Source organism: Oryza glaberrima, chromosome 8 (assembly GCF_000147395.1).
Source record: "Oryza glaberrima chromosome 8, OglaRS2, whole genome shotgun sequence".
Lineage (NCBI taxonomy): Eukaryota > Viridiplantae > Streptophyta > Magnoliopsida > Poales > Poaceae > Oryza > Oryza glaberrima.
In genome coordinates, this window is record NC_068333.1 from 5,946,488 (window position 1) to 5,969,063 (window position 22,576).

The 22,576-nt window shown below is 39.5% G+C and overlaps 1 protein-coding gene across 3 annotated transcripts; it reads left to right on the plus strand.

Moving 5' to 3' along the window:
• The first annotated feature begins 257 nt into the window (after window positions 1–257).
• On the plus strand, window positions 258–22,101 carry LOC127781640 (protein FORGETTER 1-like). Of its 3 annotated transcripts, none has more exons than XM_052308638.1 (32): window positions 258–909; window positions 2,001–2,066; window positions 2,200–2,373; window positions 2,462–2,592; window positions 2,715–2,791; window positions 5,810–5,991; window positions 6,114–6,191; window positions 7,748–7,880; window positions 9,544–9,604; window positions 9,795–9,876; window positions 10,077–10,205; window positions 10,444–10,587; window positions 11,036–11,138; window positions 11,316–11,447; window positions 13,581–13,651; window positions 14,048–14,220; window positions 14,310–14,403; window positions 15,612–15,709; window positions 16,126–16,261; window positions 16,349–16,455; window positions 16,704–16,799; window positions 16,896–16,983; window positions 17,094–17,211; window positions 17,934–18,045; window positions 18,131–18,254; window positions 18,553–18,630; window positions 18,765–18,883; window positions 19,744–19,797; window positions 20,188–20,290; window positions 21,061–21,189; window positions 21,273–21,381; window positions 21,713–22,101. In XM_052308638.1, the coding sequence occupies exons 1-32, from the start codon at window positions 301–303 to the stop codon at window positions 21,742–21,744; spliced, it is 3,942 nt and encodes a 1,313-aa protein (XP_052164598.1). In that variant the 5' UTR covers window positions 258–300; the 3' UTR covers window positions 21,745–22,101. The 3 variants fall into 3 exon arrangements, with proteins under 3 accessions (XP_052164598.1, XP_052164600.1, XP_052164599.1); XM_052308640.1 differs by having other exon boundaries at window positions 13,584–13,651; XM_052308639.1 differs by having other exon boundaries at window positions 11,319–11,447.
• The last annotated feature ends 475 nt before the right edge of the window (window positions 22,102–22,576 follow it).

A 22,576-nucleotide genomic window follows, 5' to 3' on the forward strand; every position in this document is an offset into this window, starting at 1 on the left:
ATTTACACAACTCATATGTATAAAATTTGGAGATATTTGCGAGGTATGTACAAATTCAATGTTTTTGTGCACATGTGTTATAAGTACATAAGCAATCTTATCCATCAATATTTATATTCACCCGGTGCAATGCACGGGTATATTTGCTAGTACAGTAATAATAATTCTTGGTGTAGTAGTAATCCTGGGAAAAATAAATAGGAGGATTTCCCATCTAGAATATCCAAAACGACCAAACCCATCTAGAATCCCAGATTTCCCATTTTACCCCCGGGCGCAAACCCTCGCCGCGTCTCCCCGATGGCCGGCGGCGGCGGCGGCGGCGGCTCCCCCTCGCCGGTAGCCGCCTCGGCGGCCCCCGTGCAGGTGCGCTGCGCCGGATGCCGCGGCGTCCTCGCCGTGGCCCCCGGCATGACCGAGTTCATCTGCCCCAAGTGCCGCATGGCGCAGCGCCTCCCCCCCGAGCTCATGCCCCCTTCCCCGCCCAAGGCCTCCCCTACTCCGCCGCCTCAGCCACAGCCTCATCCTCAGCTTCAGCCGCCGCCTCCTCCTGCTCCTCTCCCTCCCCCTTCCCGCCGCTCCGCGCCGCGAGCGCAGGGCGTGGACCCCACGAAGATCCAGCTGCCGTGCGCGCGCTGCAAGGCCATCCTCAATGTGCCCCATGGCCTCGCTCGCTTCCGCTGCCCCCAGTGCGACGTCGACCTCGCCGTCGACCTCTCCAAACTCCGCAATTTCCTCGCCACGGCCGGTCCAGGCTTCGCCCCTCCGCTTCCGCTTCCGCCGCCGCCACCACCGCCGATGCCGCCCATCCCGCTGCCGCACATGCCCTTCCTCCCGATGATGCCACATGTTCCGGTGCCGATGCCGCCGATGGCATCGCCTGCTGAATTGCCCGAGGAGATTAATGAGGTGAGCAACCAGCATTGTACTGGTTACAGATTTACAGTTGTGGTGGAATGTGTGTGTTATTTCAGGCCGAAATATTACAGTTATGGTCCTACTGCTAGCTGACTGAATTTATGTCTGAAGGCTTACCGTTTTCTCAGAATCTGTCATGTATGGATGCCCATGCTCATGTTATGCTTAGGAGAGCTTTGGCTCACTGGAACCCTTTTAGAGTTTTTTTTTAATTTTGCTGTCAAATCACCTCTACATTCGTGGTTACCCGATACCCATGGGGAACCGCATTATAGTACATGTGTTCTTTTACCGGGAATCCTATAAAAGATGGTATTGTTGCCTCATGCTCATCATCTATTCCCCCCCAGTTGGTAATAATAGGAGAGCAGTGAACCCATAAGTTGGGTAGGCTATGGCCTATGGGACACAACTTGTAGGCTTGTGATCTCCAGAAACGAAACTTCATGGAATGAAAAGCTATAACTTGCACCATTGCATGGACATGGGCTTGATTTATTTTTCTTGTTTGCTTCTGGACAAACAACTCGGTATGATGACTGTGACTTGTTACGTCATGCTTGTTTTGGGGTTGGGAGTGTCGGATGGTATCTTTTATGATCCTATCAATAAAGGATTTTGAGATTGGCACCAGAAACCTGTTTCTACCCTTGATTCTATAAAATGTAAGTGTGGCTTCTCACAATTCCATGTGATTCTATAAAATATAAGTGTGGCTTCTCACAATTCCATGTGAATGGTGAACCTGTTTTTACCCTTTGATACTGTTGTTTGGGCACTGCCCATACAGTTTGGCCCACACCCAGTTTCTATACGCTTTCCATACTGAAGACAATGGGCTGAATTATTATTTAGGTATTTGTCTCATCATTTTCAATTTTTTTTTGTCTATATGCAAGCATGAAAAAATAAACCTTATATTTTTGTTTGGAGGGAGTATCATTGGTGCACGTGAAGTCTTGTGTATTCCATAACATTCTGTCATAAACATTCAGTTGTTTTAGCGCATTTTCACTCAAGAACCAATGCCACTGCCTTCTTGCTATTATACTGGGGTTCTAACTGTAGCTATCTTCAAGCAGGTTGCAGTTGATGTTGAGCGTGAGGAAGATGAAGGTGGTACTGTCGGGGAAACTTTTATGGATTACGTAAGATTTTAGGTTTTTGACTGCTTTTATAGAAAATGGAGGGTAGTTCCTTCAAGTCCAAGATCTGTTTCTGACTTTCTGTTTTATTTTTTATGAGCTCTAATTTTTTGCCATATTTGTTTTCTATTTCCAGAGGCCTCCCAAGCTATCTCTTGGTCTTCCTCATCCAGACCCTGTGGTAGAAACTTCATCTTTGTCTGCAGTGCAACCTCCTGAACCTACATATGACTTGACTATTATGGATGAATTGGATGAGACCAAGGTGTTATCTTGCTTACAAATTGAAACGATAGTGTATGCTTCTCAGGTTAGTTATCTTCTTGCTGTTGACACGTCCTTATTTTTAAATTTATGTATGTATTGCATCTGTTGTAAGTCTAGATTCTTGTATGCAGAGGCACCTTTATCATCTGCCTACTGGTGCTAGAGCAGGTTTCTTTATTGGCGATGGAGCTGGTGTTGGTAAAGGCCGAACGATTGCTGGATTGATCTGGGAAAATTGGAAACAGGGAAGGCATAAGGCATTGTAAGAACATATGAAACAAAAAGAATTCAGTAACTTATCTGACAAAAGCACCTAACTATTTGTTTTGGCTGTACTCATGTTGTTTCTGCCCTTATGCTTCTGACGATGAATTAATTATCCAGGTGGATTTCCATTGGTTCAGATCTGAAATATGATGCTCGCAGAGATTTGGATGATGTTGGTGCAAAATATGTGGAAGGTATGATTCTACGCATGCATCTTACAACAGTTATCTAGCAAAAACAAAAAAAGAGTTGTAACTCACTTGGATTGATGCTACTGTATGCAAATACAATATTGGAGAACAGACACAGCAATGTGGGAGTGTTTGAATCTTCTATCCAAACATATAAGCTGGCATGCAATGTTATTTATAGGCCCTGCTTGGGGGAGCTTTTGGCAGCTGCAGCTTCTGCCAGAATCTCAAGCTCCCCCAAACAGTCCAGATTCTTACTCAGATTGTGAGAATCTGTACTTTTAGAATCCATAAAATGGATTAGAAGCCAGAAGCTAGGAAACTCACCTTCTCCAGATTCTCACCAGCAGATTCTCAGAATTTTAAGCTCTCCCAAACAGGGCCGTATTAACATATTAGATCATAACAGAGAACAGGTGACTTGAAAATAAAAATGCAATAAACCAGAGAAATTATCAAATTCATTTGTGGACATTTGCCTGCATAACTAAAACAGGAAAGGGTCTAAGAAAGTAAACTCGAATTCATTTTCATGTATATGTCAATGCTTAGCAAGTTTACATTGGGCATAAATTTCTGAGAGTACCAAAACACAACTCTGTGCATCCAAATTGGTGGTTAGCTTCATGGTTGTTAAGGCATTGCTGTGGTGTCGACAAAGCGGTAAGCAGGTGCAGGGGCTAAGGCGTTGGCTCTGCTTTTTAGGAAAACCAGAGGAGCAAGGAAAAAAGGACTTAAGCTCATCATGGAACCCTAGTTGGCGGTGTTTCTGTCCCGCCTCAGATCTGTGCTACCATCCTCCACTCTGCCTCATGGTCAATGTCCTCCCTGTCCCGTCGTTGAGAAAATTGATAGAATTCCATTCTTCAAAGTGGGCTTTGATAAGATGATATCCCCTTACATTGCACTCTTTAAAATGCCAGAAATTATCTCTTCTATATATTTTTTTCATTTAGGAGATTTTAAGTCTGCTTTAGTTCTTTTCGATAGCCTGGACATGTGGCTTAGTCAGGACCTGACTGAGCCGCACCCATCTGTCTAGAGCACGTCCCCGTTCCTCCCACGCAGGTGGCCGCAACTGCAAGACTAGCAAGAGTTCTTCCTCCCCCGGGACTTTTGGCTCTCTCCTAACCTCACGCTGCAGCCGCTGCTACGTATCTGATCTTGCACCACCCTGAGCTGTTGCTGTCGCATTGGATGCTGGATGGGATGTAGACCAGTGCCACGAACTCCAGTGGAATGGGCATGAGGGCATGGCGGTTGTTGCCGCGGGTGGTTCGGTTGTCACTTGCTTGTTGAAGAAGCCTCAAGTCATGCCTTCGGAGAAAAAGGGACATGCGAGATAAATGTGTCTTCTCAAGTACCCAGAATTTGGAATAGAAATTAAAATAGACTTAGCCAAAGATGGCAAAATATACAAGAGGCAAGGTAGAGTGGCATTTTAAACCATGCACTTTGAGGAGTGGCCTTTATGAATCCTCTCCTGGCATGGGTGGAGAGAGAACCTGTTTGGCTGGAGTTAAGTGCAACGTACTATAGTGTGGTGGCTGGCTGGATGTAATTCTGTGCCATATCTTTTCTCATTTTTTTTTATTGTGCAAGGCATGGCTCGCGTTATGCTGTCTGTAAGGCAGGGTCAGGGTCGCCTTACAACCATTGTTAGCGCTGTCAATAAACTGGCCTCGGCTTCAGCTCAATACAAAACTTAGTGTTCTAGGGATCCTAGTGCATGCTTCGTGGAGGCAGGCTCTGAGCCCAGATCAAGGTTTGAGCAGGCTGGTGCTTATATTAAGGAAGCTTGATAACAAATGCGGATCCAAGTTCTTTATCTTTAGTTATTGTGACAAATCAAGTATAATCAACACTAGACTCATCAAGATTTTGAGACCAAAAGAGAATGGATTCATACCAAATGCCTAGATCATGTAAAACATGGGCATCAGGACATGTCTAGAACTTGTAAATTCACAGCAACTGAGCTCTGATAGACAAAGCTCACGATTCTGGGCAGCTCTAGCTAGGATCATCTGGAGCTCTAGCCTAGTTTGAATCAAGCTCAGAGTGGGCGGAGTTCAAGCAGGTTGTAATTAATAAGAATTATCTATTTCTTAAATAATTAATCAATATAGTAGTCTAGGGATTAGTGAACTGGTATCCTATCTGTTAGTTTAGAAGGCTATTGGTTTGTTCAAGATGTTAGAGATATGATTTTTGTTAGTTAGGCAAGTGTTCTATTCTTGTAGGTCAAGTACTGTACACATCAGCAGTACCCATGGCTGCCATATCCGCATAAAAAGTGCTCACGTATGCAAGTATCAATCAACTAGCCTTAGGGCCTCTGTTCCATATCAGGAAGAAGCCTAGCTGGCGACCAGATGAGGGTGTCTTTGGACACCTACCAATCCAATTCATATAAACAAATCTTGGTAAATCTTTTCATGGATTTTTCTAAACTGGACTTTTAAGAATGTCTTTGTAAAACTGCATGTGCCCTACAGAAACTATCACTAAACAGCACTTTTAACCCATTCTCCATTCTATCCAATGGCTTCTCCCCATCTAGAATGGGGAGAGGATAAATCTGTAGCCACATGGATGGACATTGCATATCAGCATCTGACCTATTACTCTCTTTAACTGACATCGTGAATGTGACGGCATGCTGGCGCATGAGTTGTGCCCTTTGACTACTTCCTATTACAAGAAGGGTAGACACTGTCGTATGTCACATGTGGGTCCTGGCCAAATTAAATTATACTTTAGTGGTAGTTTTGAAGTGATGGAATGCCAAACACTCAGCAATAATTATATATATATATATATATATATATATATATATATTTAGGAAAGTATTTCAGATTTTAATGCTTTATCTGTCTTGTACTTTCAATAATTGAGTGGAGATGAAGGAACATAGTTACTTGTTTGAACAAATATACTGTGTTTATTAGGCAAATACATCTATTGGTTCCATGTTAATTGCTAATATTTGTAACTGATACCGATATATTTGTTCTGCAGTGCATGCTTTAAATAAGCTACCATATTCTAAGATAGACTCTAAGGCCGTTGGAATCACAACTGGAGTTATTTTTGTAACTTATAGCAGCTTGATAGCATCCTCTGAGAAAGGCCGTTCCCGTTTGCAGCAATTGATAGAGTGGTGTGGGTCTGAGTTCGATGGTCTTCTGGTGTTTGATGAGGTAAAGAAGACTCTGGTATAAATATTAATCGATTGTGCTAGGCATCTTCTAGTTAGCATGCAATTTTCTATTCAATCCGCTGCAAATTAATCTGGTATGCTTAAATGATGTGTTTCTTGCAGTGCCACAAAGCAAAAAATCTGATTCCTGAGGCAGGGAGCCAGCCCACTCGAACTGGTAAAGCAGTTCTTGAGATCCAGGTGTGTGACTATATATATATTTTGGGTTAATTAGATACGTGCCATTAAAAAATTGTGGAAATATGCCATTACTATTTGCGTATTTGTAACGATGCCACTGCTACATGTTGATAATCTTAGTAGTGCCACTGAGATACATATTTTGCTTGTATTGTACGAAATGCCCTTATCTTCTACCTCTCTCTTCCCTCATCTTCTACCTCTCTCTCTTCCCTCATCCTTTCCCATCTCTCTGACCCGAATCGACGCCTCACCGCTACTTCTCGACTAGGTTGGCCCGTCCACGTCCGCCGAGCCACTATGGGAGCTTGAGATGGCAGAGAGCACCGGACAGGTCCCCACGGCTCTTCACGAAGGCGATCCTCGCCGCGTCAAGTGCCGAGGTGGTTGGCAGCGGGGAGGTGGAGAGCGTCAGGCGGCCGCTCGCTCCTCGGTCCTCGTTTCTTCGTCGCCTAGGGACTCCTCGTGGTGAGGAGAGGTGACCGGATTTGGGACTCATTGGCCTCCCTCTTTCCCGACTCCGCCTTGCCAGCCGCGTAGAGGGATAAAGGGAGGGAGGAGATATGCCATCGGTGCCGGTGACCGTGAGCCTTGCAGCGACATCGTCGTCGTCAGTGTGGAGCTCTGCAGGAGATGGTCGGCGGTGGCGCGAGGTGGAGGGAGACATAGGTGTCGTGGACGAAGAGCGCCAGAAAGGGAGGCGGCGGCGACTGCGGTGGTCATGTCCATTGACAGCCGTGCTTGTGGTCGCCGCTGTCAAGCCATCGCTGTCTCAGGTTGTCGAAGAGAAGAGGGGGAAAGGGGAGGAAGGAAGAAGAAGGGCAATTTTGTCCAATCTTTTTTTGTACATGCATCCAAGGGGTAGATAGTGGCATGTCTCAAATATGTCTAAAATTATAATGGCACGGTTCCAAATACTTGAATACTAGTGGCAAATTTCAAAACCAGCATATTTTTAATGGCATGGATCTAATTAACCCTTTTTTTCTTGCTCTGGTCTCCCTATGATCAACAGAACATTACTAGTATACATTTATTGCGGTCATCTTATGTAGCCGACTTTTTGAATATAAATTCTTTGGCCCTGGAAAGCAAACACTTTCCTAGAGTGATAGCATATACTTCCTCTGTCCATGAATATAAAGCACTTTTGGAACAGTGCTAAGTAATTTTTTTTTAACTTTTGTCTATCATCAATAGCACAAAAATTATAACAATTGACTACATAAGAATAATGTTTCTAGATCTATCGTGAAACAAAATATCATAATATGCAACTCTTTGTATTTAAAATAGTTTATTTTTATAGATGTTATTAGTCAAAGTAGCATATCGAAGACCGTGTTGATGCCCAAAAGTGCTTATATTTGTGGACGGAGGGAGTATTTTTCAAATATCAAACCAGAAGTCAATGACCTTATGTTGTACGTTGTGATGTTATAGTATTATTCCTCATTCCTCAATTTGATAGATTATGTGGTATCTGGGATGAGATGATTCTTTCAAAGAAATTCTACTGATGATCTGTTCTTAATTATTGTCACCAAACATTGCAGGAAATGTTACCTGAAGCTCGGGTGGTTTACTGCTCAGCAACTGGTGCATCAGAGCCTCGAAATCTGGGTTATATGGTTCGCCTTGGTCTCTGGGGAGATGGAACATCATTTCAGAATTTTCAGAAATTTCTAGGTTTATTTTTGTTCCTTTATACTTATATTTTATTTTTTTATATACCTTTCCATTTGTGTTTGCATGTTATCTTAATTCATACAAAAATTTCAAATAATTATTTCCAATGCCGACCAGTTACCATCATAATAACAATTTCAATATATAAGGGCATGAGCAGTAGTAGACTAGTAGTTGTCTCTTATCAAAGCATAGCAGTAGTTGTCCACTTTCCCTGCAAAATGCGAATCAGAAGCAGGTCAATAGGCTAAGAGACAAAATGAGCAGATCTTTTTGCTGCATTATTTCCTTTTTCAACAGATAGTAAAGTACTATCCGCTGTCTGTGTTCGGTAAAGTTATCTTGAAAGGCTTAGTGATCACCACTGTCGAGCACTTTTTTTATTTTCTTTGGGAGAAAAAATATATACCAAGAGCTGTTTACAACTAGCACTGGTATTAGTGGAAGAAGAATTTCCTCCATTCACTATTGATGGACCTGGCAATTTTGCCCACATGTTACCCATAGTACAACATATCCTTTATGTTATTTTTTGTGCTTAAATAACTATGATGAGAAACGGCACTTGTGAAATCCAATAGAAAATTAAGACAGTTCACTTTCAACTCTGAATTTTCATTTTTTGGCCTTGGTTCACTTTCCCCCTGAACTGCACAGGTCACCACCCTTCATCCGATCTTAATTTTCTATTGGATTTCACAAGTGCCATTTCTCATCATAGTTACTAAAGCATAAAAATAACATAAAAGGACATGTAGTCCACTTCTTAACTCTGAAATTTTCATTTGGCCATGGTTCACTTTTGCCCTGAACTTCACCCTTGATCCAATCCACTCTTGTGAGCCATGTGTAAGTTTTGAGTGTGGATGTCGAGGCAATGAAATGACTTTGACAAATTAAACTTCAAAATGTTGCTTACACGGGAGGCCCACATGTAAGTGGAAATAAGCTTCTTTGTTGTCTATTAGCTTCCTTTCTAACCTTCTCTCCTCTCCCCACTTCAATGAGTCTCCCCTGTACAAACTGTTTGCCGGGCACTTGTGTTGGACGCACTAGATCAGCCAGTGGTCCAGCCTGGGAGACTTTGTCATGCTGTAGGCATACCTCTAGTCGAAACACACTTTTCAGAACCTCAAAAAGGATCTCATCTTCTTGATTCAATTTTGGTTCTTGGAATTAGTATCTGCTGAGATGCAACTCGTGATGAGCATTTTTTTTTTGTTTTTTTCTTTGGGCTCTCCTTTTTGTTCAGTATTCGAAAATTTTAGTTTTCTAACAGTGCAAACCAAAATTCATGTCGAGGAAATAAACCACACTAAAAATACAAATTGGTTCAGTTTGCGGTTAAAACCATATATTGATGTTAGCAATTCATCAGTTCTGCAAAGAAATGAGAAGAGGATGAGGAGAGATGGGGTGAGGATGACATGTCCATGGGGATCCAATAATTTTTTTCATTCTGTTTTCTGAGTATTTGCCATTCCAACAAAACCACTGATAAGTCATAAAAGATCACCATAATTTGGCTGGGGGTAAAGTGGACAGTTTTGATAGTTAAAAGGTTGTGTAGTAGACATTTTAAGTTTAGTTTTGATAAATGAACTTATTTACAGTTTAATAATGATGTTTGCCATCCTTTACAAGCTATGGTAACCTTTCTCAGGTGCTCTTGAGAAAGGTGGTGTGGGTGCTCTTGAACTTGTTGCTATGGACATGAAAGCCAGGTTAGCTCTTCCTGGAACTTCTCGGTGGTTCGGTTCTACCTTTTACACACATCGTAGTTGACATGAAGAGCCCTTATGCATTGGGTGTATATACAAATTGCTCTTTCTGTACATAGGTAAGCCAATTACCTCATTGATACATTTCCTCTTCTAATAATGATTGGTATACCTCTTGTTCAACTTGTCCCAGGGGTATGTATGTTTGCAGAACGCTAAGTTATAAGGGTGCTGCTTTTGCTACCGTGGAAGCTCCTCTAGAGGAAAGAATGATGGTAAGATTGATGCTCCTTATTTTCTGCTTTTATTTTGGTGGTATGATTAGTTTACTTTGAACCATTTTAAAAATCTTTATAGTTTACAATGTGATTTCACATAACATTAAAAACCAATGTTATGTTTAGCCTTTTCTAATCATTTTTTGTGTAGTGCTGGTGTTGATTTTTATTTCCCATTTTGTTATCTCATGATGCAGAATATGTATAGGAAAGCAGCTGAATTTTGGGCCGAGTTGCGTGTTGAACTCCTTTCAGCAATTGAATATTATGCAGAAGACAAGGGTAATTCATCTCAGATTTGGCGGTTATACTGGGCCAGCCATCAGGTGGTTCTCTTTCATTTTACGTAACAATATGTTTATAACCATAACACCCTAGCCAATTATGAGATTATGGTTCCCCAGAAATCATATTGCTTCCTTTTGGTATAATATATGATCTTTGATTGGGGATTAAATTCTGATTCAGTGGATTTGAACATGGCAATTTGTTTGACCTTCTGAAAAACTACTACATATGATTAATAACTAAATAACAGTATGCTATGTATATATATTTTTGCAGCGTTTCTTTAGGCATATGTGTATGTCGGCTAAAGTACCTGCTGTTGTGAGATTAGTGAAAGAAGCCTTAGCAGAAGAAAAATGTGTGGTGATTGGTCTTCAAAGCACTGGAGAAGCTCGAACAGAGGAAGCTATCAGTAAATATGTGTGTTTTTCATGCATAGCACTTTCATCCTGTATACCTAAAGAGTGAACTTCACAATACTACAACTTTTTTTTTTTGGTCAAAACCATCTCTTCGCTGCAACTTTAGCCGGACATTTCACAAAACTGCAATCATAGCACAATATTTTGTCAGAAAATCACCACTGTCCCTTGTGTGTATTTAACATGAGTGTCCAACTTGTAGAAGTGAGTCTGACTAGTGGGCCTGACCTATCGGACAGGCCCTTTCTGACGAAGTTGCAGTTATTTTTTGGTTAAATCATCAATTGACTTTTCTGTTTTCTGAAATGTTCAACAAAAATTGCAGCAAACCGATGGTTTTGATGAGCAAAATAGTTGCAATTCAGTGAAATTTACTCTATTCTAAAACCTATTTTGGTGAATTGATTCTTGGAATTATTTTCCTGTTTACTGAATGAATGTGGTAGGGTGTTGAAATGGAAGACTTTGTTTCTGGTCCAAGGGAGTTGCTTCTTAAGCTGGTAGATGACAATTATCCTTTGCCTCCGAAACCTGATTGCTTTCAACAAGGTTTGCATCTAGACAAACTTTGTAGATGGATCAAAATGCTAATATTTTGGTGTTTGGGAAGCTGGCCTCCAATCTAAACAAACATAGCATGTATTTGTCATGTAGAACTTGTGTTTGATTGGCTGGTAATTAAAGCATTTCTAATTTTTTGTTGTTTCTTATTTATGCATGTTGTAGTAGGTGATGAAAAAGTTGCAGAGGTTCAGCGTAAGCGGCACTATGGACCTGATGTATGCTTTAAAGGACGAGCTAGGAAACTCGCAAAAATGGAAGATGAAAGTGATGATGGAACTGATGAATATTCTCTACGTAGGTTTCTTGAGAACTTTTGTTAATGCTTGCTAAATGCATGATATTTATGTGGCAAAAGCAGTTATATTTCCCAATCTTTTAATAACTACTTGGAGGTTGGAATCATCTTTTCGGGTTCCATGACATCAAAAGTCTTAGTGGGATTGGTGAAGATTACCTAGCCATCTAGAACCCATAGTATAGCACAACTAGCTGGCATTTAGTGGGTGATCTCAACAAAATTTTGACATAAATCAGTGAAAATTTCAGAGTTTGTAAATATGCCATTATTATTCACCTATTTTTAACCATGTCATCACAATTTCATAAGAATTGGAGATATGCCACTACGTACCCCTTCACAACATTTTCTAACCTTTTTTAGGACCAAATTACCCCTTTCTTCTACCTTCATCCCCTTCTTCCTTCCCCTCTCTACTATTTTCTAGCTCCAACTAACGAGTTCTTGCGACTGCACCAACAGCGAGGACTGCAACGCAGCCTAATCTCCCAGTACACAGTCGCAACTCACAAGCAGCATCGCATCGGTGTGCTCCATTCTGGAAATTTATCTGGATCTCATGAAAAGTCATATATTCTGCATTCCGTATTTATCTGATCTCATGAAAAGTTAATTCATGGATTGATATCCTCGGCAAGGAAGAACTCCCTGAGGTCGCCAAGGACTCGAGCGTGACATCGGGCAGGTCCCGCGTGTTGAGCCACGACGCGAGTAGGGGCTCACGGAGGAGACAGAGAAGCTGCAGCACAATGGCGGGGTGCGATGTGGCAGCGGACGCAGTGAGGAAGGAGTTGAGCATCAGCGGCGACGGCGGATTGGGGAGTGTTGATGGGAAGGACAACAAGCAGCGAGTGAGGGATCCGACGCTGCTCGTCGATCGGGCTGGCTTGGCGACGGGGAGACGCGGGGGCGGCGGACTTACTCTCATCGGCAAGGCGGACCCAGGGGACGGGCTTGGCAACGACGATGTGTGTCACCTTCGGCTGGAAGGTGTCATCCCACTGAACGGCGCCGTACAAGTCGTTCGCAGTTGATGCCATCTGCTGCCAGCGTCGTCTGCATTTGGTTGGCGCCGACTTTGCAGCTGCTGATGTATTGGACGCCATGGCTGACATGCACAACGACATCGGAAGCTCCTAGCGGAATATGTTGTTGCTGCTGCAGATTGAGTCCGCCGTCGTTGTTCACATTTGTGGACGCCCTCGCCACATCAATGGACTTGAGTAGGGACAACGCTTCATCCACCGTGATTCTGTTTAGTGTGGTGTGCCACGGCTCCAGCGCATCGTCCTGCCTTACCCTGGTGAGCTTGGGTTTGATCCGGTGGATGCGCATGCATGGCGGTGTCGGCGAACTACTGATGATCGTGTTCGGGGGGGGGGGGGGGGAGGGGTGATGAGATGAACACGAGTGAAGGAAACGGAGAAAGAAAGGGTAATTTGGTCCAAATTTTCTAATAAATGCAGTGAAGGGATATGTACTTTGTAGTGGCATATCTCGAATTTCTGTAGAATTGTAATGACATGGTTTGAAATAGTTGAATAGTAATGGTATATTTCAAAATCATAAAATTTATAATGGCATAGATCCAATTAACCATATATATATAGCTATCTTCTCATTCTCCCATGTCAGGGATGGTTATCATTCGAGAAATTCTCTTCTAGTATTCACATTTTGATGCAATGGGGTTTACCTATCACTAGCATGAGTATGGTGAGTAAAAATAAAACATTTTTTGTGTTTTCACATTTAAAATGTTAACATAATCACCTTTCTTATACACTGACCAATGGAACCTGGTTTGATTTTGCATTCTAAGGTTGCATCTGATCATTTAATTTGAATAAGGCTGGATCATTTTGCGTATTCTTGAGGTTTATGTACACACACATTCTTTATTACTTGAAAGCTATACAACGCCAGTGAAATCACAGAGAGAAAGTGAGTCAAAATGGCCCTTATGCCTAATGCACCTCTAATTTGTCAATACTAGTGTGTATCCCGGTAATATTTTGTGGTTTCTTAAGTAGTAGTTAGTTATGGTTGCATGGCTTGCAGCAGATGAGCTATGGTATTTCTTACTAATTCCTGAACTACTTATTGATATCTCCTGTAAAATGTCACAGCAGAGTCAGACCATGAATCAACAGAGTCTGAAGAGGAATTCAATATGTGTCAGATCTGCAACACTGAGGAGGTGATTTGCAATGTTCCAATAAATGTTTCATTGTTTTAACCTTATTGTGATGTGTTTATTTTGACTGGAAATTGTGTGGTTTAAATTGGGCCTGACATTTTTACCTGCCATTTTTTTACTAAATCACAACACATTATAAGAAATAAAAGCATTAGCATTTTATTCCTTGTTTTGCTTTTGTTGTCTCAATGTCATCCTCCTTTTTTTTAGACATGGCTGAATGATTTACCTTCATAAATTCATTGTTGTACTTGGGGATAGAGTGCTAGAAACCTACAGGCCTACACAACCTACAAAAAGATTCTTACCTTTTCATATGCACGGATGCACCACAGCTACTCCTTTCGCAACTCTTTTTGCTGGTTTTTATAATACTTCAGTTGAATGCCATTTTAGGAGAAGACGATGTTGCTCCATTGTACTGGTTGCGCCGCACATGTTCACCCTGGTTGTCTGATTCCTCCTTGGACTGGTATGCTAGCAGATGATTGGTCATGTTATTCATGCAAGGAGAAAGTAGAGAGTTACTTCAAAGAGAGAGATGCTTACATAACTGAACTCTCCAAGAGGTGCCTAATATATCAATAACCATTTACTAACTAATAGTTATGCTCATATGGCCGAGTTAATATTCATTTACCCTGGTAAATTAATGCAGGTATGACACTGCAGTGGAAAGAAAGTCGAATATTTTGCAGATTATTCGTTCCTTGGATTTGCCTAACAATCCTCTAGATGATATCATTGATCAGGTAACTGACTTGTTTCTAATTTGGATTTAGGAGTGGTGAATTCACTTGTTACAGATTTTTTATTGAACTTATAAGAGCTAGCCTCAGAATAGGCATTATTTTAAAGTTGTTACCTGGAGCTTGCAGCTGGTATATCTTAATTTGTGCATTATTCAAAATTCTAACAGAGTACTTTCAAGTTTCAAACACATATAACTATATTTCATCCCCACTAAGTGTATTTAGAGCCATGTCTCTCCTCTCTTATCGAGCTACATCGCTTCAATTATTTTTAGCCCTTGGATGCTTAATCTACGGTCTGAATTGTGTCTCTTCTTTTTCTTCTGATGAAGTCACATTACCTTAGTTTTTGCCTTTGGACGATCATTCTATATTTGATCTAAATTGTCATAAAGCACATCATCTTAATTGTTTATGGCTTATTTTGATGATTGATCACAGATGCAAATTATATAACGTTGCGTCATTTAGCTACAAAACAAATTCATCTCATACTTTATTTCTACCATCTTCATATAATATTCCTGTAGCAACATGTTGGGTTTCATCTAGTTAATTTTAGAGCAGTCCCTTTTATTCAATATCAGCAATAGTTTAACCGATCTAGTTAGCGTCTAGTATATGGCACATGATATTATGGACAAAGGTGACAAACTGCTATACACCATCGTCATGTTGAATACAACAGATAGTATAACTTAAATATTTTACTTTCTTCAGTTCTTGGTAGGCTTGTTTATTCAGTTCTTATGTATCATTGCATTAAGAAGAGAAATATACGTACACGAAGTCTTACTGCATTACCAACGCAAATCTTTTGATAGTGGGATGGGAATCACAATATAAGCCATGGAAATATGGAACAAGCGATTGTGTAAATCAAGATGGATTGCCCACTTTCCCTCAAGAAAAGATGGATTGCCTACACCACTGGAAGGTGGAACTGTATTATAAATTTATAACTGTAAAATAATTTGAGGGATTTAAAAGATTTCGGTATCTTTTAATTTGTTGTCTAATTCATCCAGTTTTACTGAACGGCCAAGCTTGCAAGTTTTATTTTTTTGTGATATGATAAAATCAATCTTTTAATTTGTCCCATCTAGAACTGCCAGGATAGCATAAACAGAAACAGTTTCGCTAAAGGTATTAGCTGATTATTTTAAGCATCAATGCCTTGAGCCATTCTGTCTGTTTTATATTTGTAGCTAGGTGGTCCTTACAATGTTGCAGAAATAACTGGACGTCGTGGTATGCTAGTAAGAGCATCAGATGGAAAAGGTGTTGTTTATCAAACACGGAACAAGTAAGAGATTTTTCCCCTTAAGAGTAAATTTCAAAGAACCAAATGTTTTATGGTTATATTTGCATGAAACCCTAGGTTCCTTGGCCAGTGGCACTTAACCCTTGTTTATTGTCATTATGTTTCACAAAACCCCAGGCTTAACTAAATTTCGACTCGTTAGCCTTGGAATGAATTGCTGGAGATCTGTCAAAGATAGCAAAGGCTGCTTGAAGCAGGAATAGATTTTGTTATATGGGGTTGTTTAGTGAAACCTAGGACCATAAAAACCTGGGCTTAACTGATAATGACTAAAGAAACATGGCTTTTTTGTGCAACTATGATCATAAATATGTGTTCTTTCTGAAATGTAGTACTCTTATAATGATGTACCATCTTCCCTAATTCAATCAATTTCACTTAAACACTTCCATTTATAGGAAAGAAGTAGCATTGGATATGATTAATATTCATGAAAAGCAGCAGTTCATGGATGGAGAAAAGCTTGTTGCAATAATATCAGAAGCAGGATCAGCTGGTGTTTCTCTACATGCTGATCGAAGGGCGAAAAATCAGGTTTATTTTCTTCCACTGCCCATCCTTTGTAGTCCAAAATGGTTATCTACTGGAATTTTCCTTACACCGCTCAACTAAACATGACAGAGGAGAAGAGTACACATAACACTTGAACTTCCTTGGAGTGCAGACCGTGCAATTCAGCAGTTTGGGAGAACCCATCGTTCCAATCAAAATTCTGCACCTGAATATAGGTATCATTGAATTAATGTAAATTTGCACCTAACTCATTTATACTGTCTATTTGTTGTTTTTAGTTGAAAGTGGCTAATACAAGGTCTTAAAATAGTCCTTGGTTGAACATGGATTAGTGATGGTTGGCGGTTGCTATGTTTTTTTTTTTTAAAATACACAAGTTCAAGTTCAAAAGAGCCAATTGCTCTATGTTACATGAGTTGCATATCTTAACCAGGGAGCATTAATACTTGAAATCTCAATCCAGGCTTCTTTTTACAAATCTTGGAGGTGAAAAGCGATTTGCATCTATTGTGGCAAAGAGACTGGAGTCTCTTGGAGCTTTGACACAAGGAGACCGAAGGTACTGCTTTTAGTTCTTATCAATTGGTTCCGTTCTATGATAAATGTAACCTTGAACATCTCTAAGGATTACATTGTGCGATCTCAACTTTTGCAGAGCTGGACCATCACTTAGTGCTTTCAACTATGACAGCACTTATGGAAAGAAAGCCTTGATGATGATGTACAGAGGAATACTGGAACAGGTTAAATATTCAAAATATTCTCTCTCTTTTTCTCAAAAGGTGGATGGGGATTATTTAACAAGTGTCACATCAATTGCATTTGCTCTAAGGAATTGTTTTGTGGCAACCAGGATGGTCTTCCAGTTTTGCCTTCAGGATGTTCTGAGGATCAAGCTAGCCTCCAAGGATTCATCACTAAAGCAAAAGCTGCTTTGGTGTCAGTTGGAATTATCAGGGATGCGCTAATGTGTAAGCTTCTTTGCAAACTTATTTGTCTTATACCGGGATAAAAAGGAAAAGAAAAAAGAACTGATGCAGGCTTCAGAATATAACTTGTTTCATTTACCTCTGCTCTTTATATTGTACTTGTTTGAAACATGGTTGCTATACTGTATAGGTCTATGGGTTTACTTCACAAAACTATGGATGCTTCTTAGCAGCAAACTTTGTTTGTGCCTTGCAGCCCATTTATCATATAAATTCCACTTTCTAGTTTTATTATATACTCCCTCCGTTTCACAATGTAAGTCATTCTAGCATTTCCCATATTCATATTGATGTTGATGAATCTAGACATATATATTTATCTAGATCATTAACATCAAATCAATATGAATGTGGGAAATGCTAGAATGACTTACATTGTGAAACGGAGGAAGTACCACACATTTCATTATGCTGTAATCTTGTTTCAAAACTAGGCTGGCTGTGGTCTGTCCTCAAGTATATGAGTATCCATTGTTTTTTATTACATAAGTAATAGAGTTATGCATCTTTTTGTATACAGTTATCCATTTATTGCTGATCAATTTTTTTTTTTTTGATAAAGGAAGTGCTGATTAATGTTTTAGGAATGAAAACTATGTTTGCAAAATGCATGCAGCAGGTCATGCTTGCAGAACAAGATGCTCTACTATATGTAGTTTCAAGTGTAGAATTCAAATCTTATTATTTGTTTATTGTGCACATAGGCAATGGAAAAAATGGAGGAAAGCTTACTGGTAGGATTTTTGATTCTGATCTGCATGACATAGGCCGTTTCCTCAATCGCATTCTAGGCTTGGCTCCAGACATTCAGAACAGGCAAGTTTTTTTTTAGAACAAATTTATTTTGTTATATTTATACCTGTTCAGTTGATACCTTATTAATGTGTACTTCATTTATCAGGCTATTTGATCTTTTCACAAGTATACTTGACATAGTCATTCAGAATGCACGAAGTGAAGGACAGCTTGATTCCGGTATTGTTGACATCAAAGCAAAAAGTGTTAAAATGAAAGAATCACCGAAGGTAAATTCAGATAGCATTTTCTGTAGAATCTCAACTTCAGTAATAGTTACTACCTTCATCTAGGGAAGCACCTTTTGTGTGTTGGTTGAGTTGTGACTGCATGACTTGACCCACTAGGGTTTAAATCCTGGTGTTCACGTTCACTCACACAGAGGTGTGCTTCAGCAGGAATGTTGTGAAGTTTATGAATTTATCCCTGGCCTCCATCTGTTGAGCCTTTTTTGCAGGGAGATGTATATGTGTGAGCATATCTTCCATGTAATTGAACTAACAAACTGATTTCATCTATGCATTGCAGACTGTTCATGTTGATAGCTTGTCTGGTGCTTCTACAGTGTTATTTACTTTCACAATCGACCGTGGATTTACTTGGGAGGTAGGAAGCATTTTGCATCCACGAACTAATCTTTTCTGCACCATAACTATAGGTTTACTTTACCTTTATTCTGCATCGGTTTTGAGACTCTACAATTTGACAACTGCACCTTCTTTATCTATACATATGTTAAGTCGGCAAATGCAATACTTGAAGAAAGGCAGAAAGATGGAGCTGGTTCTTCAGATGTTGGATTTTATGAATCCAGAAGAGAATGGATGGGTCGAAGGCATTACATGCTAGCATTTGAAGGGTATGATTTAACTTGTGGTTGGATAAGTATTGTTTATTTATCTGTAATTTCTTTTCGCCAGATACCCAGATATCTGTCGGTGTTATCACTTCTTGTTTCAATGTAAAATAAGAAAAAAAAAAGAGGGAAATTTGGCAACTAAGTGGCAAAATAAATGTTGTTGAAATCCTAACTTTCGTGAAGTGAAAAACGATGTTGGGACTGTTCTGGCCACTAATGATGAAATAAATAATTTGCCAAGTGATAATTTGATGGGAACCCTTTTGGTCAATTTATATCTTCATGAAGAAGAATTCAATTTCATTGTGACTTTCTAGTGTTTCACGTATTATAGAGAGAGAAACCAGGAGAGAAAAATACAAGAAAAAGAGAACTACTCCCCCCATCCCAAAATATAGCAACTTGTCTACCTACATTTTCTTCTCAACCGATCACAACCTTTCCCCATTTAATTTCTCCACCTATTTCCTCTTCTCAACCAATCATAACCTTCCCCTATTTCATTCCAACTAATTCCTTAACACCCGTGTCCAACCTTGAAAGTTCTTATATTTTGGGACAGAGGTAGTAGTTAATAGTTACTTTCTCTGTCCCATAAAACAATTCATTTTGGCTATTCATTTGCATAGCCAAAATCCCTCATATCATAGGTCGGAAAGAGTATGTTCATGAAAGATGAAATTCATCTGTTTTAGTGGTTTAGCTGAATATCTAAAGTTTAGTATATTAGTTGGAATAAACAGGCCTTGTATATTGTTCATTATGTTTTTCATTTGTTCCTTGGTTGACAACAAATATAAAAAAATTCATGGATGCTTGGTGCGATATATAAATGATCTGAATCTTTGTTACTTCACCAGCTCAACAGAAGGAATGTACAGAGTAATCCGTCCTGCTGTTGGAGAAGCTTTAAGGTACTTGATTCATCGTTTTACCCTTTCCACAGTGTCCAATGAACATGTTTATCATTGCCTTTTTGTAATCATAAATTCATAGAATATATTAAAGATATTACCTATGTGAAATTATTTTGGATGACAAGTCTACTGATGTCATTTCCACATATTATATGAAGGTTAAAAAAATCTAGTATTTTGGCATATATTATTGAGTTTGACTGCAACTCGGCAAGCATTCTAAAACATCTTTTGACTAGGGATGGAACAATAAATACTTTCAATTCTTCATAGAGATCCATCCTATGCAAAAAGCATAGCTTTTATTTGTTGCTTGTTATTAAATGCATTATGTACTGGTGATTGGTTGACAGTTTTTAACTACTTCATCCTTCTCTTTTTCTCAAGGGAAATGCCTTTGGTTGAACTTAAAAGCAAGTACAGGAAGGTTTCATCAATTGACAAAATTGGCAATGGTTGGCAGGAAGAGTATGATGCATCATCCAAGCAGGTAACACTGAAATTAAATAAGTTAATTCAATGTTGATCAGAATGAGGCTCTATGTTGAATGGATGTGTAGACTACCAGGACATTTAAGTAAGTTTTCACCATCTAATAGTTCAATAAAAAACTGGATCCAAGGAGAGAGACATCCCGAGGTCATTCCATTTATAGTGCAATGAATATAAGTTTTGTCATACATCAATACTTGGGTGCCAGTATGAGTTTGCTCTTTTTAAAGCTGTTGTATCATTATCTGTACAAAAAGTCTCACTCTCATCCCTCAACTCTTAGCATGGTTCCATTCTCATCCTGCTAAAAATAGGTTTTGACCCCCTCAGATCCTGTGTGCAATGTGCTTATGTGCGTGAAACAATTGCCAAACAGTTGAATAGACTAATTCTCTCCGGTTTTAAGAGTTGAGGGATAGGTTACCTGATTTTGGAGTTGAGGGATGAAAAATAAACTGAGTCAAAAGGTTGAGGAACTTGTTTTCCTCTATTATCAAAAGGATCTCTCTTTGAACGACAAATTTCCAAAAGTTATTGTAAGGTGTATGAAATATGTTTTAGTAATCCAACACTGAATTATCTGTTTACTCTTCAACTATCATCCCCTTATTTTGTGCAAGTAATTTATAGTTGCAGGATCATGATTTACTTTGTGACTTTTATCTGAGCACAACAATTTTGTTTCGAGAACATACATGATTAATTAATTGCCTATTTCTGTACTTCAGCCAGTTACTTCATTAAATCGTGTCCTGTGACTTGTTTCAGTGTATGCATGGACCCAAATGCAAACTTGGAAGCTATTGTACAGTAGGCAGAAGGTTACAGGAAATCAATATTTTGGGTGGTCTAATACTTCCTGTCTGGGGCATAGTAGAAAAGGCCCTAGCTAAGCAGGTTCGCTGCTTGTACATGTCGTCCATGTTTTATCTGAGCTTCTCTCTTTGGTATTTTCTTTTTTTGCTGACATGATCAAACAGGTTCGACAAATTCACAAGAGGATACGTGTCGCTCGCTTGGAGACAAATGATAATGAGCGGATTGTTGGACTTATGATTCCAAATTCAGCTGTGGAATCAGTATTAGAAGGTCAGTTCCACCCTCACATAGCTCCTAGCAGCTTTATTATGTCCATATTTCTAGTGTGAACTGTCTTGTGTCTGTGCGCGAACAACACTGGAAAACAGCACCATCTCTGTAGAAATTGTTAGTATCTTTTAGAACCTTATACTATGAGAAATTCAATATTCTTATACTGGGCTGAAGGTTTCCCCACGTATTTTTCTTTACTTTGAAAAATTGTTCTTGTCATTTTTCAATCTGGCATTTTTTTTCTCGCATACTTTAGCGAGATTATGGCACCCATATTGTTGAACTTTATTTTATGAGTGCTTGACACCTTTAATTTGTCCTGTTGCAGGTCTGCAATGGGTGCAGGATATTGACGATTGACTGACTTGAGACAAGTTAATTCATTGCACATTCTTTTTTTTTTAATCTTTTTTGCTGGTGACTAGTCATTTGTAAAGGTGAGGAGGCAGTTGAGCTCGAGAGGTGCATCTTTCCCTCTGAATCTGAGGGAGGCACAAAGCATAGCAGTTTCTGTTGGTCGCTACCCAATTAATTCTCCATTGTTTCTTTACCTTTTGTTTTGCTTGTTCAGTATAGGGATGTGCGGTGTTTTCGTTCTCGGCCTCAGAAATAATTATAGGTACGCTGTCTATCGTGTATAGTGAGATTCGTTTCTGGATGTTAGGGTAAATATGACACTGTTGAAAGCCTGAAATGCGTATGCACCGTTTTTTCTGATGGAGCCTCGTGGATGATTTGGAATTTGGGTGGCTAGGATTCAACATCTGTCAGCCAAGTAGAAATGGCTATGACTAGTTTCACTTATGACATGTTCGCTTATGACATATCAAACATTATACAAACATTACTGATAACTCTAGGGCGACAAATTTTGTGATTTTAGTTGGTGGACACCATTGAAGTGAATTTTTGAGGAAAGACACTTTTAAAATGTGGTTATTTGCTAGTGGATTATTTCATTACTAGCAAAATAGTCCGTGCATTGCAACGGAAAGAAAAAACGAGAAAATTGAATTAAAACATGTTAAATTCTAATTAAGTGAAATACGAATTTTTTGAAATATTTGGGTATTTTCTAAGTAGGTAGGTATATAATTAAATTAATTTACTAGTAAAGTAAGTGTGAGAAATAAAATGATATGGTTGAATTTAATTTGTATTAAATTCTCCATATTAATTATACTCTTCAAAG